The following is a 22,953-nucleotide window of genomic DNA, read 5'->3' on the forward strand; positions in this document are numbered from 1 at the left end:
CCAGGTTTTTAGATATCCGTGTAAATAAAAAGGGTATAATGTAGCAGATGCTAAAGTAGCTAATGAGCTGAAAGAAAACCGAAATTTTGATCGTCATTAAGTCTTGATAAAGAAAACTTTCTGAAGGAAAACAGTGTTATGTTTAGTTAACAATAAGTGAGGAAGTCTCCCACCCAAAGCCCCAAAGCACTGTGGCCTGATGTTGAAGAGAGCTCTAGAGAGGAAGTGAATAATAAACACCCCCCCCTCTCTCTCTCTTTCGCTCTCTCTCTATTTTCCCTCTCTCTCTCTCTCTCTCTCTCTCTCTCTCTCTCTCTCTCTCTCTCTCTCTCTCTCTCTCTATTTTCCCTCTTCCTCTCTCTCTCTCTCTCTCTCTCTCTCTCTCTCTCTCTCTCTTTCTCTCTCTCTTTTTCTCTTACACGCACAATTGCTCCCCCTCTCACATCCTTTTTGAACTTTAAACCTCTGAGCTACCATCACTCACGGCATGCTCCTCTGTACAGGGTTTCATTGCCTTCATGTTTTTACCAGAACCAGAAGCAGAGAAAATAGTTTCTTCTGTAATCATGACACAGATGCCAGAGTGAATAAATAATTGCACTTCAGGATTCACTGATTACTTGACGGAGAGATAAAGGTAAGCAATAACTTGATCGGTCAATTGTAGTCCTGTGATTTTTTTTTTTTTTTTGCTTTATGGCTGATAAGAAGTAACTAGCTCAAAAGTTACAACAAAGTTAAGCATTAACAGAATCTAGGCTTAAAACCACGAACCCTCATGAAAGGTCTTTTAGAAGTTTATGTCTGGGAATCTGTTAAAATCAGGATCGGAGATTAATATCTATTTGCTGCTTACAGAGAGCATCACTGCCATTCGAACTGATTGGTACAGGTGAGAGTGGTGAAAATATGTCCGCTACTCTGGATGAGTACTGTGGGTCAGTTTTTTGGGTAAGTTTCAAACTGCTATTTTTTTTTTTTCTAATAGCACTTGACCTACTAGTTATATTGTGTATATATACAATGTCAGGTGATTAAATTGATATAATATTCCATTATTATTTAAATAGTATTCATATGTTTCTTAATTACCACTGAATAATAACCCTTATATTTGTGGTAAATACACACACACACACACACACACACACACACACACACACACACATATATATATATATATATATATATATATATATATATATATATTCAAACCCGACTAATAGGAAGACTTTCTTTATCAGTTCTTTATTGGAATGTCTTTAAAATGATGTATTATATAAACATAAAACCGAAAGTTAATAATCAACGAGTGATGTTTGCTGATGTTCTGTTTTCAGTCATGATGATAATTATGAATGACTATGCAGGAGCCATGCTGTGTATATAATCTTTACTTCATCGGCTATCTTTGGACCATGACTTTGCATTTTAGTGTGCGATGAAGACATACACTACAAATCTCGCGTGGTGCTCAAACAGCACTCAGGTGCATAGTAACTTGTAGAAGTAATAGTAATAGCAATAGTAATGTGAAAACTACTTTTACCCTTTGTTTTGTTCAAACCTGTAATATGTGCTGCTGATAGACATACACAAAGTCTGCACAACCCTGTTTAAACTGCAGGTTTTTGCATTATATAAAAATAAATTAAACCAAGATGCTGCATTATAATTAAAATAAGCCACAAAATTCTAATGAAATTCTGAAAATATATGCTTTAGTGGAAAAAAAAAAAAAAAATCGTAAACTGGATATTCATATTATTATAGTAATTTTTTTTTCCTCAGAATGTATTGTACTGTAAATATTGAATTATTTTTGGTAGTTCATTTTCAAAACCGCTAACATGGCTTTACTTTAACATCACTATATGGATAAAAGTTTGTGCACACATAAGAGTTGCATGTTCTATTTGAACACCTGATTTCACATTGATCCCCGTTTACTGTTAAAAAATAAGCTCAGTTTCTGTTGTAAGATCTTTGAGTAGATTTTGAAGTGTGATTGTGGATATTTGTGTTCATTCAGCTACAAGTGTGTTAGTAAAGTCAGGTACTGATGTAGCTGAGGTGAGGAGGCCTGGGGTGTAGTCAGCTTTCCAATTCATCCCAAAGGTGTTTTGATTATTTAGTAGTGTTCAATAATAATCAATAATAGTAATAAGTTTGTAATATGCTGGAACAGTTATGGGTCTCGTAGTTCAAGTGAAAGGAAAATGTAATGCCACATCCAAAGACATCCTATAGAGTTGTGTGCATCCAACTTTGTGGTAACAGTTATGTCAGGTGTCCGTCAGGTGTATATTATGCTCACTCATAAAGTGTTTACTATCATGTTGACAATTAACATATGAAACGAAAGACCATGCTGGAGCTGTATTATGCTGATAATCGTGACTTGCACATTAAAGTACTTTTCGACCATGAGTTTGCTGGTTTAGTGTGCTATGAAATCTTGCAAATCACATGGTACAAAAAGGCACCTTTAAATTTGCTAATTTATGCTACATATCTTTAATATTCAATCCTGATCCTTTCCGGATCACTTACTGTAAAATGAAAGTGATAAAGTGTAGTAATTAAAAGCAAAGTTTGCTATATAGAGTGCCCTCCCAGAATTATAAGCACTCTTAATAAAAATAATCAAAAAATCAAAAAATTATATATTTATATATTTATATATTTATATACATATATAATATAACATATACATAGATACATTGATATACTGTTATATCTAAGTTTTTTTGTACTTTTAATTTCCTTTTATTTGTTAGTTAGTTACTTATTTTAAAGATTTTTAATAATTAGATTATGTAATGTTTTCAAAATAATCAGCACCCCTACAATTAGTATTTGATAAACTAAGCAGTGAAGTCTTTTCCTGTAAAGTCCAACAAAGTTGGAAACAATTATGGACACACTGACACATTCCTCGATGGAAAATATTGTACGCTACATATAGAAAAAATCCAATTTGGATCTTAAATAATTTGTTGTAATTAATCAGGGAGAAATGCTGCATTGATAAACACATTTTCTTTCACCAGTTCTGCATTGATACAAGGATATTTGGCTCATCCTCCTAAAAAGCTGTACCTATGGCAATGCCTGAAGCAGAATTCATAATAAAATATTGTAATCTTCACAATCTTCAAGATCCTCTGACTTTCCTGCTCCTCTAAATGCTGGATTAAGAAACATTTTACTGCATATAAGTTGTGTTTACAGGAATTGGTTTTGGTTTCGAGCCAGTGTTCAACATTAAATGTTATATCAGTCATGCAGTGCACCAAGAACAGAAAGTTCAACAAATGACCTGTGCTGCCAGAAATTGTGATTGCACAAATGATTACATAGAGCCAAGACACGAGGCAAAAGATGTAAGACCTAATGTCAGAGAGTAAAGGCATTACTTATTCACAAGCACATTACAGTGGGGTTTTGGGTCCTTTACCTGCTTAAAAATCACTTTTCTTTAGCAAAACTTTTGATTATGTGCACAGGCATGTACATAGAGCTTATTCAGTGTGCTTTTCATAAGGAAAAATAAAACTGATAAAGGATAGATTTTGACCATAATACACCAATGCCAAGTTGCTGAATTCCTCTTTGTACAGCTTGTAAGCGGTTTATTTTCGAACAAAAACACTGTTGCTTTAAAATTAAAGTTTAAAAGTTTGATCTTAAAAAACGCAAAAATCAATAAAAGCATGTACTTAAGTTATTTTTTTCATTCCTTTGCTATCTTTGTCAATGTATAGGGTGACAAGTGTGTGTGTGTGTGCTTGGTTAATGAATGGATTTTACTCCAAATGGATGTAACCTCATATTTATATATACTTATTATATTAATTTTATACAAACATTTTTGCCTGTTTTTTTTTTTTTAATGAAGGGTGCCAATAATTCTGGAGGGGCTCTGTATTTTGCCTGAAGGATTAATAAAACACATAATACCTGATGTATTACTTTGGTAGTTACTTATAATTACTTTAACTGCACAAATGACTCATAGTTTAAGTACTGTGGGTTTGATTCAGGTGATGCTTTAATACAAAGGTTTTCTCACATGATTACAGTTAAAAGTTTTTTGGCTGCTTATTGAAGCTGGGATTTGAGTTTTGCAGTCTAGACTAGACTAGTGCAGTCTGGACTAAACCAACTAATGTCACTGATGCCAATAGAAAGCCTACAGGAAATAATAAATATTCAAATGTTCATAATGATTAATATAGGTGTCTATGTTATTTTATGAATAACATTGTGTATAATGGCATGGGTTGTGTAAACTTTATTTGTTATTGATTTCTGGATATAGTTATAGATTAAACTATTATTCAGCATTATTATTCATGGCACCATGTTGCCTTCTTGTATATACACTATTTGGAATAAAACAAAGTTTGTGGACACATAAGAGTCATATTACATTTTTGAACATAACATTCCAGGTGCTTGTGGAGATTTGCTCTAATTTAGACACAAGGGTACAGGTACTGATGTTGGGTGAGGTGGCCTTCAGTCTTCCAATTCATCCCATATCATGCTGGAACAGTTTGGGTCTTCTAGTTTAATTGAGGGAAAAATGTAATTCTAGGGCATCCAAAGATGTTTTATACAGTGATTTGTCTCCAACTTTGTGGTAACAGTTTAAGGAGGAACCACAAATGAAAAAGTCAGGTGTCCAGATGCTTAAATCCATATAGTATTCAGGATTATATATACATATACATATACATATACATAAAGAAATTCAGGACTCATGGTGTGTTGGTTTTCCAGTGACTGTGACAATAGGAAAAGTCAACAAAATCAGTTATTTTTGATTAAAAATTTCTGAAATTTGAGTGTAATTTGAGAATAAATTCATTCACATGAGTATCTATTCCTATTTCAGAATGCCTCATACCTGAATCGTACCGATCCAGATTTGCCAGTGTGTTTAGAGAGAACAGTGTTGGTATGGGTGCCGCTGGGATTCCTGTGGCTTTGTGCTCCTTTACACTTGGCCAGACTTTTCAAGAAAAAAGCTCCCAAGATTCCCTTCTCCAAGCTCTACATCTGCAAGCAGGTAGGCGTTTTCAAGCTTATCGAGCCTATTCATATGAATGAGTGTCAGTAGTGCCTCCACAGAGACTATAGTTTGCGCACAGGCCAGATGGGTCCCCAGTCTACTGATGCATAATAACTTCTTCACAGTGAATTCAAATGATTTTGGTCAGCCAGGATATGAAAAGTGTACACGCCTGTCCAGAATCTTATTAATAATATTAGCATTGCTCAGAAGTAAAAGGAAGTCTGAAATCAGTATACAAAGACATGACTTTTTTTTGACAATTTGTACTTCATTCTTTGGTCCGTGCAGCTACAACCCATCCAGCAATTCATTCTGAAGCATTGAGAAGAATTTATTACATTTCCTATAGATTTTTGGTGGACATACTTGGCACTTTCTTTTCTACCAAATGAACTAAACTAATTCCATTATTCCATCAGATTGTGGCAGGACTTCTGTTACTGACAGCTATCGCTGGACTTGCTGTCACACTTGCTGAAGATTACAGACCGACAAATGACTCAGTCATTAAAAAAAATCCTGCTGTGCTTTACGTTAATCCGGTGCTGTTTGGAGTCTCTTGGGTAAGACTTCAAATCTTTGAAATCCATTTATAGGAATATTTCTTCCTGTTTACTGCGAGGTGTACAGACATTATAAGGTATTTTACGGATGTCCTAAGCGGTCATCCAGTATAATCTTTTTTCTTTCTCGTGATCGCAACCTAATTTTCTCTTCATCTCGACATAACAGATGTTGTTTTCACATTATCAAGACTTAATTTTCTCGTGATTGCAATGTACAAAACCCTTTTCCCATGACGTAATTGTATCGCGAGAACATCTCGAGCATGATGTTGTAGTCATCTCCTTTGGTTGTATTTACAGTGTAAAATTTGATTGAATATACCTGTAACTCTCTGTGCTGATGTCGATTTCCCTCTGGGATGAATAAAGCGATCTATCTGTAAATATCTGTCTCTGAATACATTACCTGTAATATATATATATATATATATATATATATATATATATATATATATATATATATATATATATATATATATATATATATATGTGAAGTGTGTGCTCTCATTATGCACATTTTCGATTTGCAGGTTTTGGTGATGTTCATGCAGGAAGCTTTACGACGCAAGGAGAGAGCTGTCGATTCTGGAAGCCTTTTCCTGTTCTGGCTGCTGTTGGTCATCTGTGATACCTTTCCTTTCCAGACAATTCTAAGAGATGCATTACAACAGGTAATGTAAATCAGTGCTTTTTCAATGTGTTATCAAAAAATTTGTAAAACAAGTCCAACACATAGCTCAAATAGAAACGGTTACAGATACATATTCCTAAATTGCTGAAATAATAAAAGATTAATTGTTAAAATAATTTGTCATGGTTAAATAATTTTTTTTTTAATACTTTCAGGAGAACATATCAGATCTTCCTAGGTTTTGCCTTTTCTACATAGCATATGGATTTCAGCTGGTCGCTTTGGTTTTATCAGCCATTGCTGATGTTCCACCTGACCTTAAGGAAAGGACAAAGAAGGTAGATCCAGTTTTGTGGTAAAGAACCACATATGTCATGAATGTTTTTTTACTACTTTAAATGAATAATACAATAATAAAATAGTTTTTAAACATTTTTTTATGTTATTTATTAGTACAAACTAGTCATGTTTTAAATAAAAAAGTTGCAAACAATCGAGGTATATATATATATATATATATATATATATATATATATATATATATATATATATATATATATATAAATTACAGACTTGATTAATCAATCAATTTATATTTTGGTTTCGGCTCCTGCAGAACCCTGAAGCTGGTGCTGCATTTCTTAGCAGAATCACCTTCAACTGGTTTAACTGGTAAGATTCTGTTGCCTTCTGCTTTATTTCTTTTCTAATACATCTTTTTCTTTGCATGCTTTTCTCTGCACAACAACAGATGGCCTCGGTCACATATAGCCACAATCTTTTTTTTTTTTTACTTTCTGATTTAAATAACATCAATAATTTTTTTTTCTATTAGTTCACACTCTGCTAAAACGCATTAAATATCATGCTAAAACATGTATTATCTTTCCATTTAAGGATGGTCTTCAACGGCTATAAAAGACCGCTGGAGCAGGAGGATATGTGGGAGTTGAATGAGAAGGATAGCACAGGATATATCACCCATAAGTTTGAGGAGATCATGAAAGAAGAACTATGGAAAGCACGGCAAAGGCTACAGAAGAAACTAGCCAAGAAAAAAAAATCTACACTAAAGTCTGATTGTGAGCAAAATGGCCTGGCCAAAGGTGTCAGTCAGGATATCCTGGTTATGGTAAAGGATTTGTCTTATTAGTTCTGTTCCGACTTCTTCTACTCCTAATATTACTACTACTACTACTCCTACTACTCCTACTATTACTACTAAAACTACTACTTCTAATTCTTCTACTACTTCTGTTACTCCTACTACTACTATTACTACTACTATTACTACTACTATTACTTTTTCTACTTCTACTATTATTACTACAAATTCTAGAACTACTTTTACTAGTACTATTACTTAACATCACTTCACTAGTACTATGTCTATGGCTGCTATCGGTAGTTCTATTTCTAATATTACTACTACTATTACTTCTAATACTGGTAATAGTATTAGTAATAATATTAATACTTCGATTACTACTGCTTCTACTACAGTTACTACTACTAATTCCACAACAACTACTAGTATTAATTCTATTACCTCAATCTAGTGTTTTTCTTAATAGGAATATTAGTAGTAGTAGTACAATCAATACTACTACTTCTACTACTACTACTAGTAGTTATTCTACTTCTACTTCTTCTATTACTTCTATTACTATTACAAATTCTACAACTATTTTAACTACTACTATTACTTTTAATACATGCATTAATACTGCTACTGTTACTATTAATACTACCAATTTTACTTTTAGTTTTCTATCACTACTAGTGGTACTACTACTCTTTTTATGACTGCTATCAGTAGTACTATTTCTACTGTTACTACTATTACTTCTAATACTTGTAATAGTACTAGTAGTACTATAAATAATTCTACTACTGTTACTACTACTAATTCAACAACTACTACTAGTATCACTTATTGCCTCTATATAGTTTTACTAGTAGTATTGTTAGTAGTACAATTAGTACTTCTATTACTACTGCTTCTATTACTTCTATCACTATTAGTAGTGGTGCTATTACTACTTCTACTTCTATTACCTTAATAACTACTATTATTACTAGTGCACCTGCTATTATTATTATTATTATTATTATTATTATTATTATTATTATTATTATTATATATTAATAAAAATATGATTAATGTTACACTTTTAATAATTCACCAACGCAGTGGTATAATTAATCTGTTAAGATAATGTATAATATAAACAAAAATATGATGTAATGCCTTGTGAATGCAGTATATGTTAGAAAAGGATTGTTATCAAATGTTAGCAAAATGAAATTTAGGTAACTGCTTTACATGGGATTGTTCTGATTCTGGTTTAAGTGCATAGATAATCGCCTCTATTCTGACTGGTTATTGGTGGAAATTGTAAACACAATTAAACAGACTTACAGTCTAGACAACAAATTTTTTTTCGAGAAATTCGCTTTGTCAATAAATCTAAGCGTACACAATACCTTTATATAGCAGGACAGGTGTAGGCATATGATAATAAAACAAGCTTGCAGAGTGATTACCAGGACAATTCACAATTCTTAATATAATTACCGGCATGGCAAGTAAACCTGTCAGGTTTGTTTGAGCAGACATGAAAAGCCTCATGAATGCTAATTTGTATGGCTTAAGAAGCTTGTTTTATTGTTAAGGCTGGTCTGAAAAATTGTCTCAGATTAAAAAAAAAAAAAAAAACCATCTTTATTTAACCTCCAGTTTTGCTTTTTGTGATTAGGAGGAGAAAGGAGCAGAGGCAGAAAAGAAGAAGAAAAAGAAGCAAAAAAAGGACAACGGTTCAAATTATCCTGACTCCTGGCTGGTGCTCACCATTATGAAAACCTTTAAATGGATTCTTCTGGAGTCTGCTCTCTTTAAACTGTTACAAGACCTGTTTTCATTTGTGAGTCCACAGCTGCTCAAGTGAGTCATTAGATTTTTTTTGATGGTTCATAGACATAAGGCTTTCATTTTATAGGCCATTATTTTGTGACACTCGCATGCAGATTCAGTACTCAATTTCTATTTCTAGATGGTCTAGAATCCATATATGCATATATGACTTTTCCAGCATTTAAATATGCTTGTTAAATTTTCCATTCAACATTTAGTCCCTATTTGGTGAGATTTGTGATCATTCAGCCACAAGGGTGTTAGTAAAGTCAGGTACTGATGTATTGAGATTCCTAGGGGCTGTCAGTGTTCCAATTCATTCTAAAAATGTTCAGTAGCTGTTTATTAGTGGTTCAGGGGGTAAGGCTCTGGGGTAATGATCATAAGGTTGGTGGTTCAAGCCCTGGAGAAAGACCCTTGACCATGACTGACCCTGCACTTTGTCCCCAGCTTTTCATGAAAAGCTGGAATATGTGAAAAATTACTTTCCCTTTGGGAATAATGGAATACTCTGTTTTTTGGGGTTTTTTTGTTTTAGGGTCATGATATCCTTCACTCAGGACAAATCCATTCACACTTGGTGGGGTTATGTTTATGCTGTACTACTCTTGATTGTGGCAATTCTTCAGTCCTTGTTCCTCCAACAGTATTTTCAGCGCTGTTTCGCTCTGGGAATGAAAGTACGCACGGCTATAATGGCAGTAGTCTATAAGAAGGTACAATTTAATTTTTTTTATATTTCTAGCATTTTAGATATATATCATATTTTAGTTTGTCTTCATGAATGATGACTTGAAACTGTGTGTTTCGGTGGATTGGTGCCCTGGACAATTTTTGCAATGCAAATAAAAAAATAAAATGATCGAACTAATGTGTATTTTAATAAGCAGTACCCAAAGTCTGTCACGAAAAAAATGTAGCAGTCTCATTACTTTCTTGAATTAAATTAAACTCCATTATGACAAAATTGAAACATTATGCAAAACAATTTTCTGATTGCATTAGAAATTTTTTTTTGTTCTTTACTGTTTAAAGGGGCTGTTTTTTATATTTTGTTGTTTATTGTTTTTTTTTTTATTAATTTAAAAGCATAGATTCCTAATTGATAGTTCATTTGTTTATGAATACATTTTATTAGGAATATACAGTATATTAAGGTTAGTGGCTAGTAATCTAATGTGCACATCAGTTTCCAGACCTCAAAACTAATTAATGAAGTCTTACTTAAGCTTAATTCTAAAGTAACACAGAAGATGGTGCCTCAGTCCAGTGCAAATCTGATGTTGGAGTAATTATTTTTCTTGTGCAAGAAGAATTATTAAAACTTGAGTCACTGCCAGTTTAAAGAAGCAACAATATGTCAAGATAAAATGCATGTTTTGTGCTGTAAATACACCAAAGATTTTCCATTTGAGGCTGATTTTAAATGCATAAATATAACAATAATAATTATTTAGTAGTCATTATTATTTAAAGGTGTTTTCCTTCAAACACACTTTAACCACACAAAATCCACACCTTTTTATTATTAAAAAACTTTCCATTAACTGAAAATTAACTTAAAGCAAGCTTTAAAAACAGAGACATTTTCTTTTCAGGAAAGTCTATTAAATGAATAAGAACATACAGGCATAATTCTAATAATTCAACAAATCAGAATTGAAAACATTATAATGATAAGAAAAAACAAAACTCAAATTTTAATTATATAAAATAAATAATAGCATATTATACAATTTATACAATGTGCTGGATCAAGTGCTAATTATATAAGTTGCTTTAAAAAATGATGGTGGAAGGCATATTTAATTAAACTGCATTTCAGGATTCATGACGTAAAATGAAATAAAATATTCTTATTTATACCGTCATAATGTTTTTTTTTTATTAAATATCCTTTTTTCGTGTTACATTTTTTTACCTTCAGTCCAAATTTTTTATACCTTTGTTTTTGGGCAAGATTGTAATATAAAAAAATCAGTCTCAGACACTTCTACAGTAGTAACAAATAATTTGGCAATGCTGGAACCTTAAATGACACGCGGCCATTTATATAATCTGAACAGAAAACCCTTAAAAAGGAAACGTTCTCTGCATAATTGCTAACAAAATTTGGAATTTGGACTTGGTTAAACCCTGAATACAGCCCATTATTAGTAAAATATAATTTTGCCACTTTTTCAGATGAAAATTCAATTAAATTTCTCAACCAATCCCATGTCTTAAACCTTAAACTTGACTCTCGCTCTTACAGGCATTGGTCATGTCTAACAATGCAAGGAAAGAGTCCACAGTAGGGGAAACGGTCAATCTGATGTCAGCTGATGCTCAGCGCTTCAATGATGTCACCAACTTTGTCCACCTTTTGTGGTCGTGCCCACTGCAGATTATATTGTCTATAGCATTTCTGTGGATTGAACTGGGACCTTCTGTTCTCGCTGGTCTCTTGGTGATGCTGCTTATGGTTCCTGTGAATGGGCTTCTGGCCACCAAATCCAAGACTTACCAGGTATTTAATTTTTCTATTGGGAATAATTCTGTCTCAAATTAGTGCATTGCAGACAACTTTTCAAAAATGCAGATATTCTTTTTGTCATATGGCATGTCCTATGACAGATTATCAATACATTATGTATAAGCTCCTTGTTTTGTATGGAATCCATAATGTTTTATTGTTATGATCCTGTATATATATTTTTTTATATTTTTTATTAATATTTTATGTTTTATATGTATTTTGTTTGTTTAACGTCAGTAATTTTATGAATGCAGCAACAGAGGTAAAATCAAAACCTTTAATGCAACACACATTTATTAACAACATCCTTTCTTTACTTAGACAAATAAAAACAACACGTCATTCACTTCTGATCCAAACACACTGGAATTGATGGACCTTTAAATTTATTTTAATGTGAAGGAGGACAGAATTAATTGAATAAGTTTCTTGCTCAGCTAGTGGGTGAAATAAATTCATGCACAAGAGAAGGTCTAAAATGTCCAGTGTTTATTCTAATCGCGTCATCCACAGCTGGTGTGTTGTTAAGTGAGGAAAATATATTCTGAGAAATTGAATTACATGAACTGTCTCATTTTGCACATGACCCTGTTGTCCTGATTCAAATCCAATGTGCTGAAGTACAGAGGCAAATGAGTTACTTATGTTACTTACACACTATATTCATGTCAAGCATGGTCCTGTAGGATTTACACTGTTATTCCTCTCATTTTTTGGTAATATACATTTCACTTTTAACTGGTCTAAAACTATTTCAAAATAACAGTACAGTACACAGGACTACAATAAGTGAACATATGCAACAGTGCGAAAAAATATGCACCACACCGACAATACACCGACCAGCCGTAAAATTAAAACCACCTGCATTATATTGTATTGATTGTTCGATATTGGATTGGGCACTTTGATCAGTTTGTGGCTATGCAGCCTCATACACAGAGAGCTGTGGTACATTGTGATTTCATACAGGTTTCGAAAGTCAAAATTAATTTTATTTTAGCAATAGCATCACACCAGACAGGCCCCCACGCCCCCCACATGCAACAATAAACTTACACCTATGACCTTGTACCAGCCACAAAATAATGGGATTGACCCACCTGTCGTACATAAGATTCTCTGATCCAGTCATTTATCCACCACAATTTGGCCCTTGATGTGTAATATAAGAATGTAGATTCTTACATTTTGTCCTCTTCCAACACATCAAATTTGAGAACTGATGTTCTCTTTTTATATAATATATATCTCAACACTTGGCAGGTGCTACACTGTAATGAATAATCAATATTATTAGCATTACGTGCAAGTGCAAGTTTTAATGCTATTGTAGATCGATGTAACTACATGGGATGGACAAACTGCATGTACTGTAAACTGTATGTAAATTATATGTATGTATGTAAACTGTATGCAAATTCTATGTAAACTGTGCAGTGTGTTAGGAGGCAACAGAATGTTCAGACTGCTTGTGGAAAGAAGCTGTGGGAGATAGAGGTGAAGGTGGCATGCTCTGGTAACTTTTGCCAGATGGCAGGATGGTAAAGTTTCCATAAGAGGTGTAGGAATGGGTATCTACAATACTGGTTGCCTTGCAGATTGCAAGATGGATAATTGGTAGTATAATATAGAGTTTGTGCTCCCATACCAGACCTTAACCCAGATGGTCAGAAGCCACATAATTGTAGCTCTACCTAGCTAGTTTCTTGCTTGACAAAAATATCTATTGTGTCGTTTTTAACCACTCACAATATCACTTTTTATTTTCAGATGAAAAACATGAAATTTAAAGACAAGCGCATGAAAATGATGACTGAAATTTTGAACGGCATCAAGGTATTCAATTTCCTTCACCCCACATCGCATAAGCTGCTATTATACAGTCCTTAAGAGAGCTTGATATTTCAGAGCCTTCAAGCTAAATTCATAACGACAATCCCTGAACCTAAAAAAGTGGCCATGTTTTCAATTCAAATTTGGTTGTATTGCGTCAGCTTGTTTGAAAGACGCCGGCGTTATGAATATGCTAAGTTAAAAAATAATAATAAAAGAAAAATTGCAGCAACATGTTCCTGGTGATTGAAATGTCACGCTGAGAGCTGCTTTTTTCTTATGCCCACCTGTAGCTGTGCTGGTGCGAGACTCCCTGAGTAGTTATTTCCTTTGTCTTTGTCTTTAACTTCCTTTTTTTTCTTCTTTTTCATCTTTCATAGAATATCTGATTTTTGTTTAGAACCTTTCATACAACCCCCAACCTGCTCATTCATTGTTTCGCAGATTCTGAAGCTTTATGCTTGGGAGCCATCTTTCCAAACTCAGGTGAATGACATTAGAGAGAAGGAGTTGAAAGTGATGAGGAAGTTCGCCTACCTTTCGTCCGTTTCCACCTTTATCTTCTCCTGTGCTCCAGCTCTGGTAGGTGCTATGGGTTCCACACTCATATACTTATTCAAGATTTAAACATTTTTATTAGTCACAAATAGAGTTACATAAAGAATACAACTTGCATTAAATTGTAAATCTGATCGGCTCGGAAAATTGTGTATTAGATTCTAAATATAAATGAGAAAATATGCAAAATGATATTAAATAATGAGAATGTGGGAGTTAAAAAAATAGTGCAAATACATTTAGATGTGCAAAAGGGAAGTGGAAAATTGTATGGAATGTAATGAGGTGTGACAACAACAAAACAAAAACAGTAACAGTGACAATGATAGAGTTAAGTGCAATATGTACAGTACATGAATGTGTTTATTTTCTCTTTTTGAAAGTAGACAGTCTCTTAGTTAACAATATTGCAAGAACAGAAAAGAAAAATCTTTGATGGTATAGTTTTTAATTGCATTATTTATTTGTAATTATTAGATTGATTTTTATTTTTGTTCTTAAAAACTAAAAACTATTTTATTTTTTGTTTCTGTCATATTCACGACAAAGTAGCTGACTGATTTCCGCAATGTTTTCCAAAACATTTGGGTTTTCTTTCTCCTTTACCTGTCATAATGCCGAAATATGGATGCAGTTGCAATGTTACATACAAACATAAAGTCAAAGTGACACTCAAAAATGTGGGGTCAGCAGAATGGTCACATAATTAGTTAACATTCAGGTGCAAAATAGATGAGGCTAAATCAGGATGCACAGTCAAAACACATCAAAACACAAGCAGAAATACAATTCAAAATTCCACACATACAATACTGAGCTGAAACAATATCTGAAAGAAGAATTTTGATTGCAAACAGGTGAGTTCCTTTAGATATCATGCAACTTCATTAGAGTTTGTGAAGAATCCATTGAAAAGAGAAGTCACTAATGTGACTAGCTTGAGTTTTTTGATTGTTTTATGTATCATTTATTATCATGTCATTGTACATACTAGTATAATCATGATCCCCTGACAATTTTAAAGGACTATGATTGTTGGAGTTATTGAGAAATGTGTGTTTTGTAGGTGTCCCTGGCGACCTTTGCTGTCTTCGTGTCTGCCAGTCCAGATAATATCTTAGATGCACAGAAAGCTTTTACATCCATCTCTCTTTTCAACATATTGCGATTTCCTCTGGCCATGCTCCCTATGCTGATTTCCTCCATTGTACAGGTACCCTGTTCACACACAAATATTTATTCTCACCTATTTTGTAAAATTTCTATTATCCATTGATGATATATAGCATTCACAAGAACTAACAATAACTACTCAATATGGAAAAATGCAAGTGGACACCTGACCAAGAAGCTTTCTGGACATTCCACAGTCCCCATTTGCACTTATAATGACCTGAACTCTTCTGGGATGATGTTCCACTAGATTTTTGAGTGTGCTTGTAGAGATTTGTGCTCATTCAGTGCAGTAGGGTTGAGGTCAGAGCTCTATAGCAGGGCACTCTTGATCTTCCATTTCAATCCACGTAAAGCAGATCTTCATGGAGCACGGTTGGTGCGCAGAGGCGTAGGTTTGGGTCTCGTAGTTCAAATGCAGGGAAAACTTAATGTTGTTGAATCCAAAGACATCCTCTACAATAATGTGTCTCCAACTTTGTGTAACAATTCAAGGAAGAGACACAAATCACTGGAAAAGTCAGGTATACCTATATATATATTAGGATGCATACCCCTGACTTTCGTTGCTAGTTATTTAGACAATAGTGGCTGCTATACAAGCACATTGACTACTCTAAAATATATCCAAGTTTAATTTCTATAGTATTGTCCCTTGAGAGGATACACTGAAATATATTTTTTTTACAGACAGCCGTATCCAAAAACAGATTGGAGAAGTTTCTTGGTGGAGAGGATTTGGACACAATGGCAGTGCAGCACAGCGACAACAAGGGTGCTCATGATTAAGTTCTAAATAACAATCCATATTCGAAGAAAGTTACTGATGATGCACATAACGTCTTGCTAATTTCCATGGAGCGCCTTTTAAATAATCGAAATCACCTGTGTTTAGTTCATGGCTCTGAGGTTGCCAGATTTTACTTAAAAGATTGAAGCTAATTGTATATGGCTTTTTTTTATTGACCAGGTGCAGCAGTAAGTGTGAACAATGGCACTTTTACCTGGGATATTGACTCGGAGCCAGCTCTGAAGAAGTGTGTATATATATTTTTTGTTCTTTGTGTAAGCTTGTGAGTCATAAAGGTGTTCCATTGATTTCAGGGTACCTTGATTTCTGCTTAAAGCTGTTAAACGCGTAGCTTTAGTTTTTAATATGAGGGAAATTCTGCTAAAAATCCAAAGCACAATAGTAGATTTTAATCGGTGCTGAGATGTGACACACAATATGACTAACAATAGTATGCTTTATTGACTAATTGTCCACTGGAATACTGTATAAATGGGTACTAAATATATACAATATGCCAAGAATCTTTTTTCCCCTTCAGAAAATGATTTATGCCTTCTCACATACTGTACATCTACATAAAACGGGATCGTTCATTTGCACTAGAAGCATCTTGTAATTTAAAATTGCAGCAATTACTAGTCATTTGTTGGCCTAATTGCCATCCTGCATTTAGGTTTGCTCAATTATTTTGACATGTTAAGTACATGCTAACACAAGTGTGTGTGTGGGGGTGTGTGTGTGTGTGTGTGTGTGTGTGTGTGTGTGTGTGTGTTCAATCACTGCAGTCTTTGTGCTCGGGTACATATTCACCTTTCAAGGACAAGTTACAAGCTTATTGCAAATGCATTGTGACTACAGTTACTGTATTTACAATGGATTGTGGACACCTGACCATAAGATTGATATGTGCTTTTTGAACATCCCATTCCACATTTAGTCCCCATTTGCTGTTCTTCTTCTGGGAAGATGTTCCAGTAGATTTTGGAGTGTGGATGTGGAGATTTATGCTAATTTCGCCTCAAGGGTGTTAGAAAGGTCAGAGAATCATCATGCTGGAACAGGTTTGCGTCTCTTAGTTCAAGTGGAGCGAAAAATGTTATGTTACTGCATCTAAAGACATCCTATGCAATTGTGTGCCTCCAACTGAATCACATATGTCTGAAAAAGGTCAGGTGTCCGAATACTTTTGTCCATATAGTGCGTTTCCAAAAAAAAAGCTGTTCCACTGGTGTAAATGATTACTCCGTCTGTTGATATTTCACTCAAAATCAGTCAAAGTGATATGAAATGATAACAATATGACAGTGATGTAGGAAGGTAAAAGAAATATAATATTTCTCTGTGTTTCCTCAGTGTATCTCTGGATATCAAGGAAGGTCGTCTTGTGGCTGTGGTGGGTGCAGTGGGTTCAGGAAAATCCTCTCTGATTTCAGCACTGCTTGGGGAACTGCACAACCTCTCTGGTTCAGTTCATATCAAGGTAGCGAGGCAGATAAATTACTGCTATTTGTGCACTACTCTGCTTCCACTCAGCGTGGAGATCTGTAGGAATCACAGACACCTTAATCTTTTTTACATTTATCTAAATTGAGCACCTACATGCCCCAGCGCTCGATGATCAGGAGTTTATAAATTAACCATGAAAAGAATCACCTGTAAATCTGTAAATCATTAGAGTTTCTCTTACATGCTGATATAAATCAGTCTTTCTAAATCCTGTGTCTGAAGTACTACTGCCAAGTGATTTCCTTCCTCTAGCTCAGTCACTTCAACCCATTTAGCAGAAAAAAACATCAAGTATTACAAGGACCAGGATTGAGAACCACTGACTTGGATCATTTTAATCTATTGTTCTGCATGTAAAATTGCTGTTATTTTCAGAAAACGCTATACTTAAAAGTGATGTTTATGGGGTTCCATGACATCTAAACAATCCCCAATCGGTTTTAGTTGACCTACTGTAGGACCTAAATCAGTTCAGTAAGAAAACTGAATTCATAGCTCATGTGTCAGAATCACATAGTGGTAGCGATTATAGGTTTTTCAGAAAATGTCAGGCCAAGTCATTGGAGTGGCATAATAAATTCACCCTGTGTGTGTGTGTGTGTGTGTGTGTGTGTGTGTGTGTGTGTGTGTGTGTGTGTGTGTGTGTGTGTAAATAAAATCATGGCATAGCACAAGCATTATACCCAATAGCCATTACCAGTGTCTTAGTGTTGGTGAAATTTACAGTTGGCTAGTGTTTTTGCAAATACAACATAACACTGTTTAAATGTACTCTTTAACAGAAGTAAATCAGCTTTAGAGAGTTGTTTCAAAACATCTCTTCTTTATTAAACTGTCTTAGTATAAAACCTAAATAACATTAAAGAAAATAACACAGATTCTTATTTACAGAACATTTGTATGAAATAAAAACAATGGTCAACCAAAAGCCCAAAGCTTATTACATGCATGGAAATACATCTAAATGTAAAAAAAAAATTACTCTGGAAAATGAGACAAAGTGAATGACAGAAAACACCCAAGTATATACAGTACTTTTGAGTGAATAAGCATGTGTGTGATGTGTGTGTTGTGAGTGTGTGTATCCGATGTTTGTGTGTGTCTGTGGTGTGTATTACTTATATAAAGTCCCACTTAAAATCTATTAATTTTTTAAGTAGACTGGAGACACGTCCGCTTTGATACTCCTACAGCCTTGTGCTCTTTTCCGGATTCATCCCGATTAACCGCCTGAAAAACAAATGTGTGTGTTTAGACCTAGTGGAGGGGAAATGATTACTCACAGAAAACATAAAGCAAAGTATATTCTTGTATAAAAAACTGTTTTTATTTCGGGAAGAAAACAAGCATCAGCAAGCAGATCTTTTGGGCAAAAAATAAAACACAATAACACCGATAATTAAGGTTTTTTCTAACGCCGGAGGCTTCACGAATTTGAGAAAAGCAGCGGAAAACACCAGTCGTGTTAGTGTGAAACAAAGACAATGTGATTTCAGTGCAATGGAGTTTGAAAAATTAACTTTAAAGAAGGATTATCACATATTTTTCTGAATGAAACTCACCCGGTAATTGGGAATAATGCAACCCGAGTCAGAAATCCAGCTGCGCAACACAGTGGAGCATTTGGCGTATTAATCACTGAATATGAGCAAATAGAAGATCGATTAACTTCCAATATCCACCATACATGTTAGCTGCCGTAGCACATGTAATGAATTTTGTCATGCAAACAAAAGGGAACTCACCTGTTAGTGTTATGAAGACGGATAAAAGTCCCCACGTGCTCACTGCAGTTTACAAAAATACTGTATAGTAATGTTTTTTTTTCTCTGAGTAATAAATACAGCAAAATGCCGTTATATTGTGTCTACATCATTTTACAACGACAATAAAACAGCAATGTACTGCTTTTGAACATAACATTATTATCCTGTTGAAATTCTGCCGCAAATTAACAGCAATTTCTAACAGTGTAGTTCTGAAGTAAATCTACAGCCGTAGTTCTGAAGTAAGTCTATAGCCGTAGTTCTGAAGTAAGTCTATAGCCGTAGTTCTGAAGTAAGTCTACAGCCGTAGTTCTGAAGTAAGTCTACAGCCGTAGTTCTGAAGTAAGTCTACAGCTGTAGTTCTGAAGTAAGTCTATAGCCGTAGTTCTGAAGTAAGTCTACAGCCGTAGTTCTGAAGTAAGTCTACAGCCGTAGTTCTGAAGTAAGTCTACAGCTGTAGTTCTGAAGTAAGTCTATAGCCGTAGTTCTGAAGTAAGTCTATAGCCGTAGTTCTGAAGTAAGTCTACAGCTGTAGTTCTGAAGTAAGTCTATAGCCATAGTTCTGAAGTAAGTCTACAGCCGTAGTTCTGAAGTAAGTCTACAGCCGTAGTTCTGAAGTAAGTCTACAGCTGTAGTTCTGAGGTAAGTCTACAGCCGTAGTTCTGAATTAAGTCTACAGCTGTAGTTTTAAAGTAAGTCTACAGCTGTAGTTCTGAAGTTGTAGCAGTTCTCAGGTAAGTCTGCCATTGTAGATCTAAAGTAAGTCTGCACCAGTTGAGATTATCCAATGAAACAAAAGTGAAACATATAAACTATTTGTGAAGGACACTCAATCAAGTCATTTACCAATGCACTGATGCTCAAGGTTCAAGGTTTCCTGTAATATAATTGAGAACAGAATCACATTACACTGATGATATTCAGCTCATAAATGTTTAAAAGAAGAGCTGATGCATGTCATGTCCACCTTCCCAGTCTGTCTATGCCTCGAGGCAAATTTGTACCTTGAGGTGTCTCATTCATTTATGGCACCACAGAAAGCACAGGTGTGCTGTAATACTAACTGAATATTTCAATACATTTTAAGGGAATCCTTTAAATAAAACAATTACAAAATTAAACACAAATACAACTGGTGATTAGGACATATACAAATCAAAAGACACAGTTTTGCTTGCTATATAATGAACAGAGATTTTTGTATATTTTTACTAACCATAAATCTTTTTAGCTTAAATGATTACATGCATTCTTCTTAATTACTACAAAAAAAGTTGGAAAAGGTCATAACACGAAAAAAACATTCAGGTTTTACTTCGACTTGATGTCAGAGTAGAACTTTTGATAACTAACACTCAGAATAACATTTGTTGATGTTGATATTGGTGCAGGATTGTAGGACTGGTATACAGTACCCTTTTCTCCTTTGTCCTGTTTGTTCTGATTTCACTCTTTTTCCTCAGGGATCTGTTGCATACGTGCCGCAGCAGGCCTGGATTCAGAACGCTACGCTAAAGGATAACATTCTGTTTGGTTCGACTGAGGATGTGATGAGGTTCCAGACAGTAGTGGAAGCCTGTGCATTAAATCCAGATCTGGAATTACTTCCTGGTGGAGCTCAGACTGAAATTGGCGAGAAAGTAATGAAAAGATTTTTTGTTTTGTTTTTTCCAATTGTTGGTCAGTCATTGTTGATTAATTTGCTTATACGAATGCACTTGTCAAAAGAGGGGAGTTTGTCCATGTACGCTTTTTTTCTATCATATTTAGTTCAAGAGTGAGCGAAACATTTCCCAACAGCTCTGGCTGGTTATCAAAGCACAACGTGTTGCTCTTTAACAAATTTTAAAATTGTAATTGTAATTGAGCACACATGCTCCAATTCCCAACACATCCACTTTTTCCCACTCTCACTCTCCCTTATACATATTGAGCACTGGTTTTACCTTTGCAATTTAAGGGAGTCTCATTCACACCCTCAAAATAAAATAATTTGTTCTCTCATTCTTGTAACGCTGATATCACAAAATCTTTGATAATTGCTCTTTTCCTGTTCAACCGTATTGTTGCATGCGCATAATATCTGCCTGCCTATTATAACTGTTGCCTGCATTTGTATCCGCGAGCACTCGTGTTGTCTGGCAGCAGCTGCCGCTGACATTACATTCAAATATTTTATTGACCAATCTGAAAGCCTGAATTTTTAATCATGGTGCATAAACTTCCTTGGAGCTATTGTGTTAGGGAAGCCATGCTATGGCTGTTTTGTGGCATATATCTAAAAATAGTACTTTATGACTGTAAATAGATTGGCTTTTAAACTGTTGTATAAAGTATATGACATTTTTCTGAATTAGAAGTTCAGGTTGACAATCAAATTAATCCCACTAATTGTTTTAAAATGGATTATCCCCTGATTGAGTAATCCTTGACAATCAATTAATACCTTGTATACCCACAGGGCATCAATCTAAGTGGAGGGCAGAAGCAGCGAGTGAGTTTGGCTCGAGCAGCCTACAGCTCTGCAGATGTTTTCCTGTTGGACGACCCCCTCTCTGCTGTTGATGCTCATGTGGGGAAGCATCTGTTTGAGAGGGTGATTGGACCCAACGGCCTACTTAAAAATAAGGTATGTGAATGAGCTTTGGTCAGTGGAGATTTTATAAACTGCACTGTGACAACTAAATATTTGCCGTCGAACTGTACCTGCTAGTGTTATTTGAGACAATAAATATAAATATATATATTTTTTGCAGACTCGTATTCTGATAACTCATGGGATCAGCTTCCTGCCTCATGTGGATGAAATAGTTGTCTTAGTAGATGGTGTTGTGTCTGAAGTTGGCTCATATGACAGTTTACGTGCCAGCAAAGGTGCTTTCTCTGAGTTCTTGGACATACATTCAAAAGAGGAGAACAAGTCAAATGAACAAAAAGGTAAAATCTTTGTATTCTGTTTTTATCCATTGAGATTTCTGACAGATTTGGCCTCATGTTCCCAAATGCACATTTCATAACATTATAATCAGAAGTCCTGGCACCTGCAATTAGTAAGTTTAATGTTTAAGGTGTCATTTTCTTTTGTTATTATAGCTGTATTCATAGCTGGCGGGTGAACGAGTTAGGTTCCTGGGCAAACTGGACAGCCCATTGCAGCTTTTTTTAATAGTTAAAGTTAAAATCCATCCATCCATCCATCCATCCATCCATCCATCCATCCATCCATCCATCCATCACTGTACATTTATAGGGTATTTAACCTCAAGTTGTGAAATTTCAGGTGATGTGTTCAGCCAACTTTCCAGAATTCTTCAAAGAAAAGATGCTCAAATCATCCCTTTCAGAATTTCTACGAAGTCCTTGTTTATTTCTGTTTGGTTCCACTTGAAGTTACATTGGTTTTATTGCTTTTCTCAGAATCAGCTTCAGATCTTGAGATGATTGACATTGTTCCCGAGAGTCAGCAGCCACAGGCCGACAGCCCTGCTGAGGATATAGTCTCTGTCGTATTGAAGAGAGAGAACAGCTTACGTCACAGTCAGCGCCATGCCATGCGCAACGGCAGGTTTGTTTCAAATCCACATGCGCTTGATAACTTACGTCAGATTA

At 34.7% G+C, this 22,953-nt stretch overlaps 1 protein-coding gene across 2 annotated transcripts in view; it reads left to right on the top strand.

The window, feature by feature from the left end:
- The first annotated feature begins 447 nt into the window (after positions 1-447).
- The window catches only part of abcc2 (ATP-binding cassette, sub-family C (CFTR/MRP), member 2), a 38,836-nt gene continuing 16,330 nt past the window's right edge, over positions 448-22,953 (top strand). The window contains exons 1-21 of one of the 2 annotated variants that reach the window (XM_046842950.1): positions 448-637; positions 859-951; positions 4,904-5,077; positions 5,503-5,646; positions 6,180-6,320; positions 6,496-6,618; positions 6,897-6,952; positions 7,178-7,412; positions 9,040-9,224; positions 9,733-9,910; positions 11,449-11,703; positions 13,486-13,551; positions 13,993-14,130; positions 15,173-15,319; positions 15,970-16,054; positions 16,250-16,316; positions 17,426-17,552; positions 20,808-20,984; positions 21,806-21,973; positions 22,101-22,281; positions 22,762-22,909. In XM_046842950.1, coding sequence (XP_046698906.1) covers positions 910-951; positions 4,904-5,077; positions 5,503-5,646; positions 6,180-6,320; positions 6,496-6,618; positions 6,897-6,952; positions 7,178-7,412; positions 9,040-9,224; positions 9,733-9,910; positions 11,449-11,703; positions 13,486-13,551; positions 13,993-14,130; positions 15,173-15,319; positions 15,970-16,054; positions 16,250-16,316; positions 17,426-17,552; positions 20,808-20,984; positions 21,806-21,973; positions 22,101-22,281; positions 22,762-22,909 — 2,837 coding nt within the window. In that variant the 5' untranslated portion in view covers positions 448-637; positions 859-909. Of the gene's footprint in view, positions 638-810; positions 952-4,903; positions 5,078-5,502; positions 5,647-6,179; positions 6,321-6,495; positions 6,619-6,896; positions 6,953-7,177; positions 7,413-9,039; positions 9,225-9,732; positions 9,911-11,448; positions 11,704-13,485; positions 13,552-13,992; positions 14,131-15,172; positions 15,320-15,969; positions 16,055-16,249; positions 16,317-17,425; positions 17,553-20,807; positions 20,985-21,805; positions 21,974-22,100; positions 22,282-22,761; positions 22,910-22,953 lie in introns of those variants that run through there. The other variant, XM_046842951.1, reaches the window with a different exon arrangement.

Source organism: Silurus meridionalis, chromosome 28, assembly GCF_014805685.1.
Source record: "Silurus meridionalis isolate SWU-2019-XX chromosome 28, ASM1480568v1, whole genome shotgun sequence".
NCBI lineage: Eukaryota > Metazoa > Chordata > Actinopteri > Siluriformes > Siluridae > Silurus > Silurus meridionalis.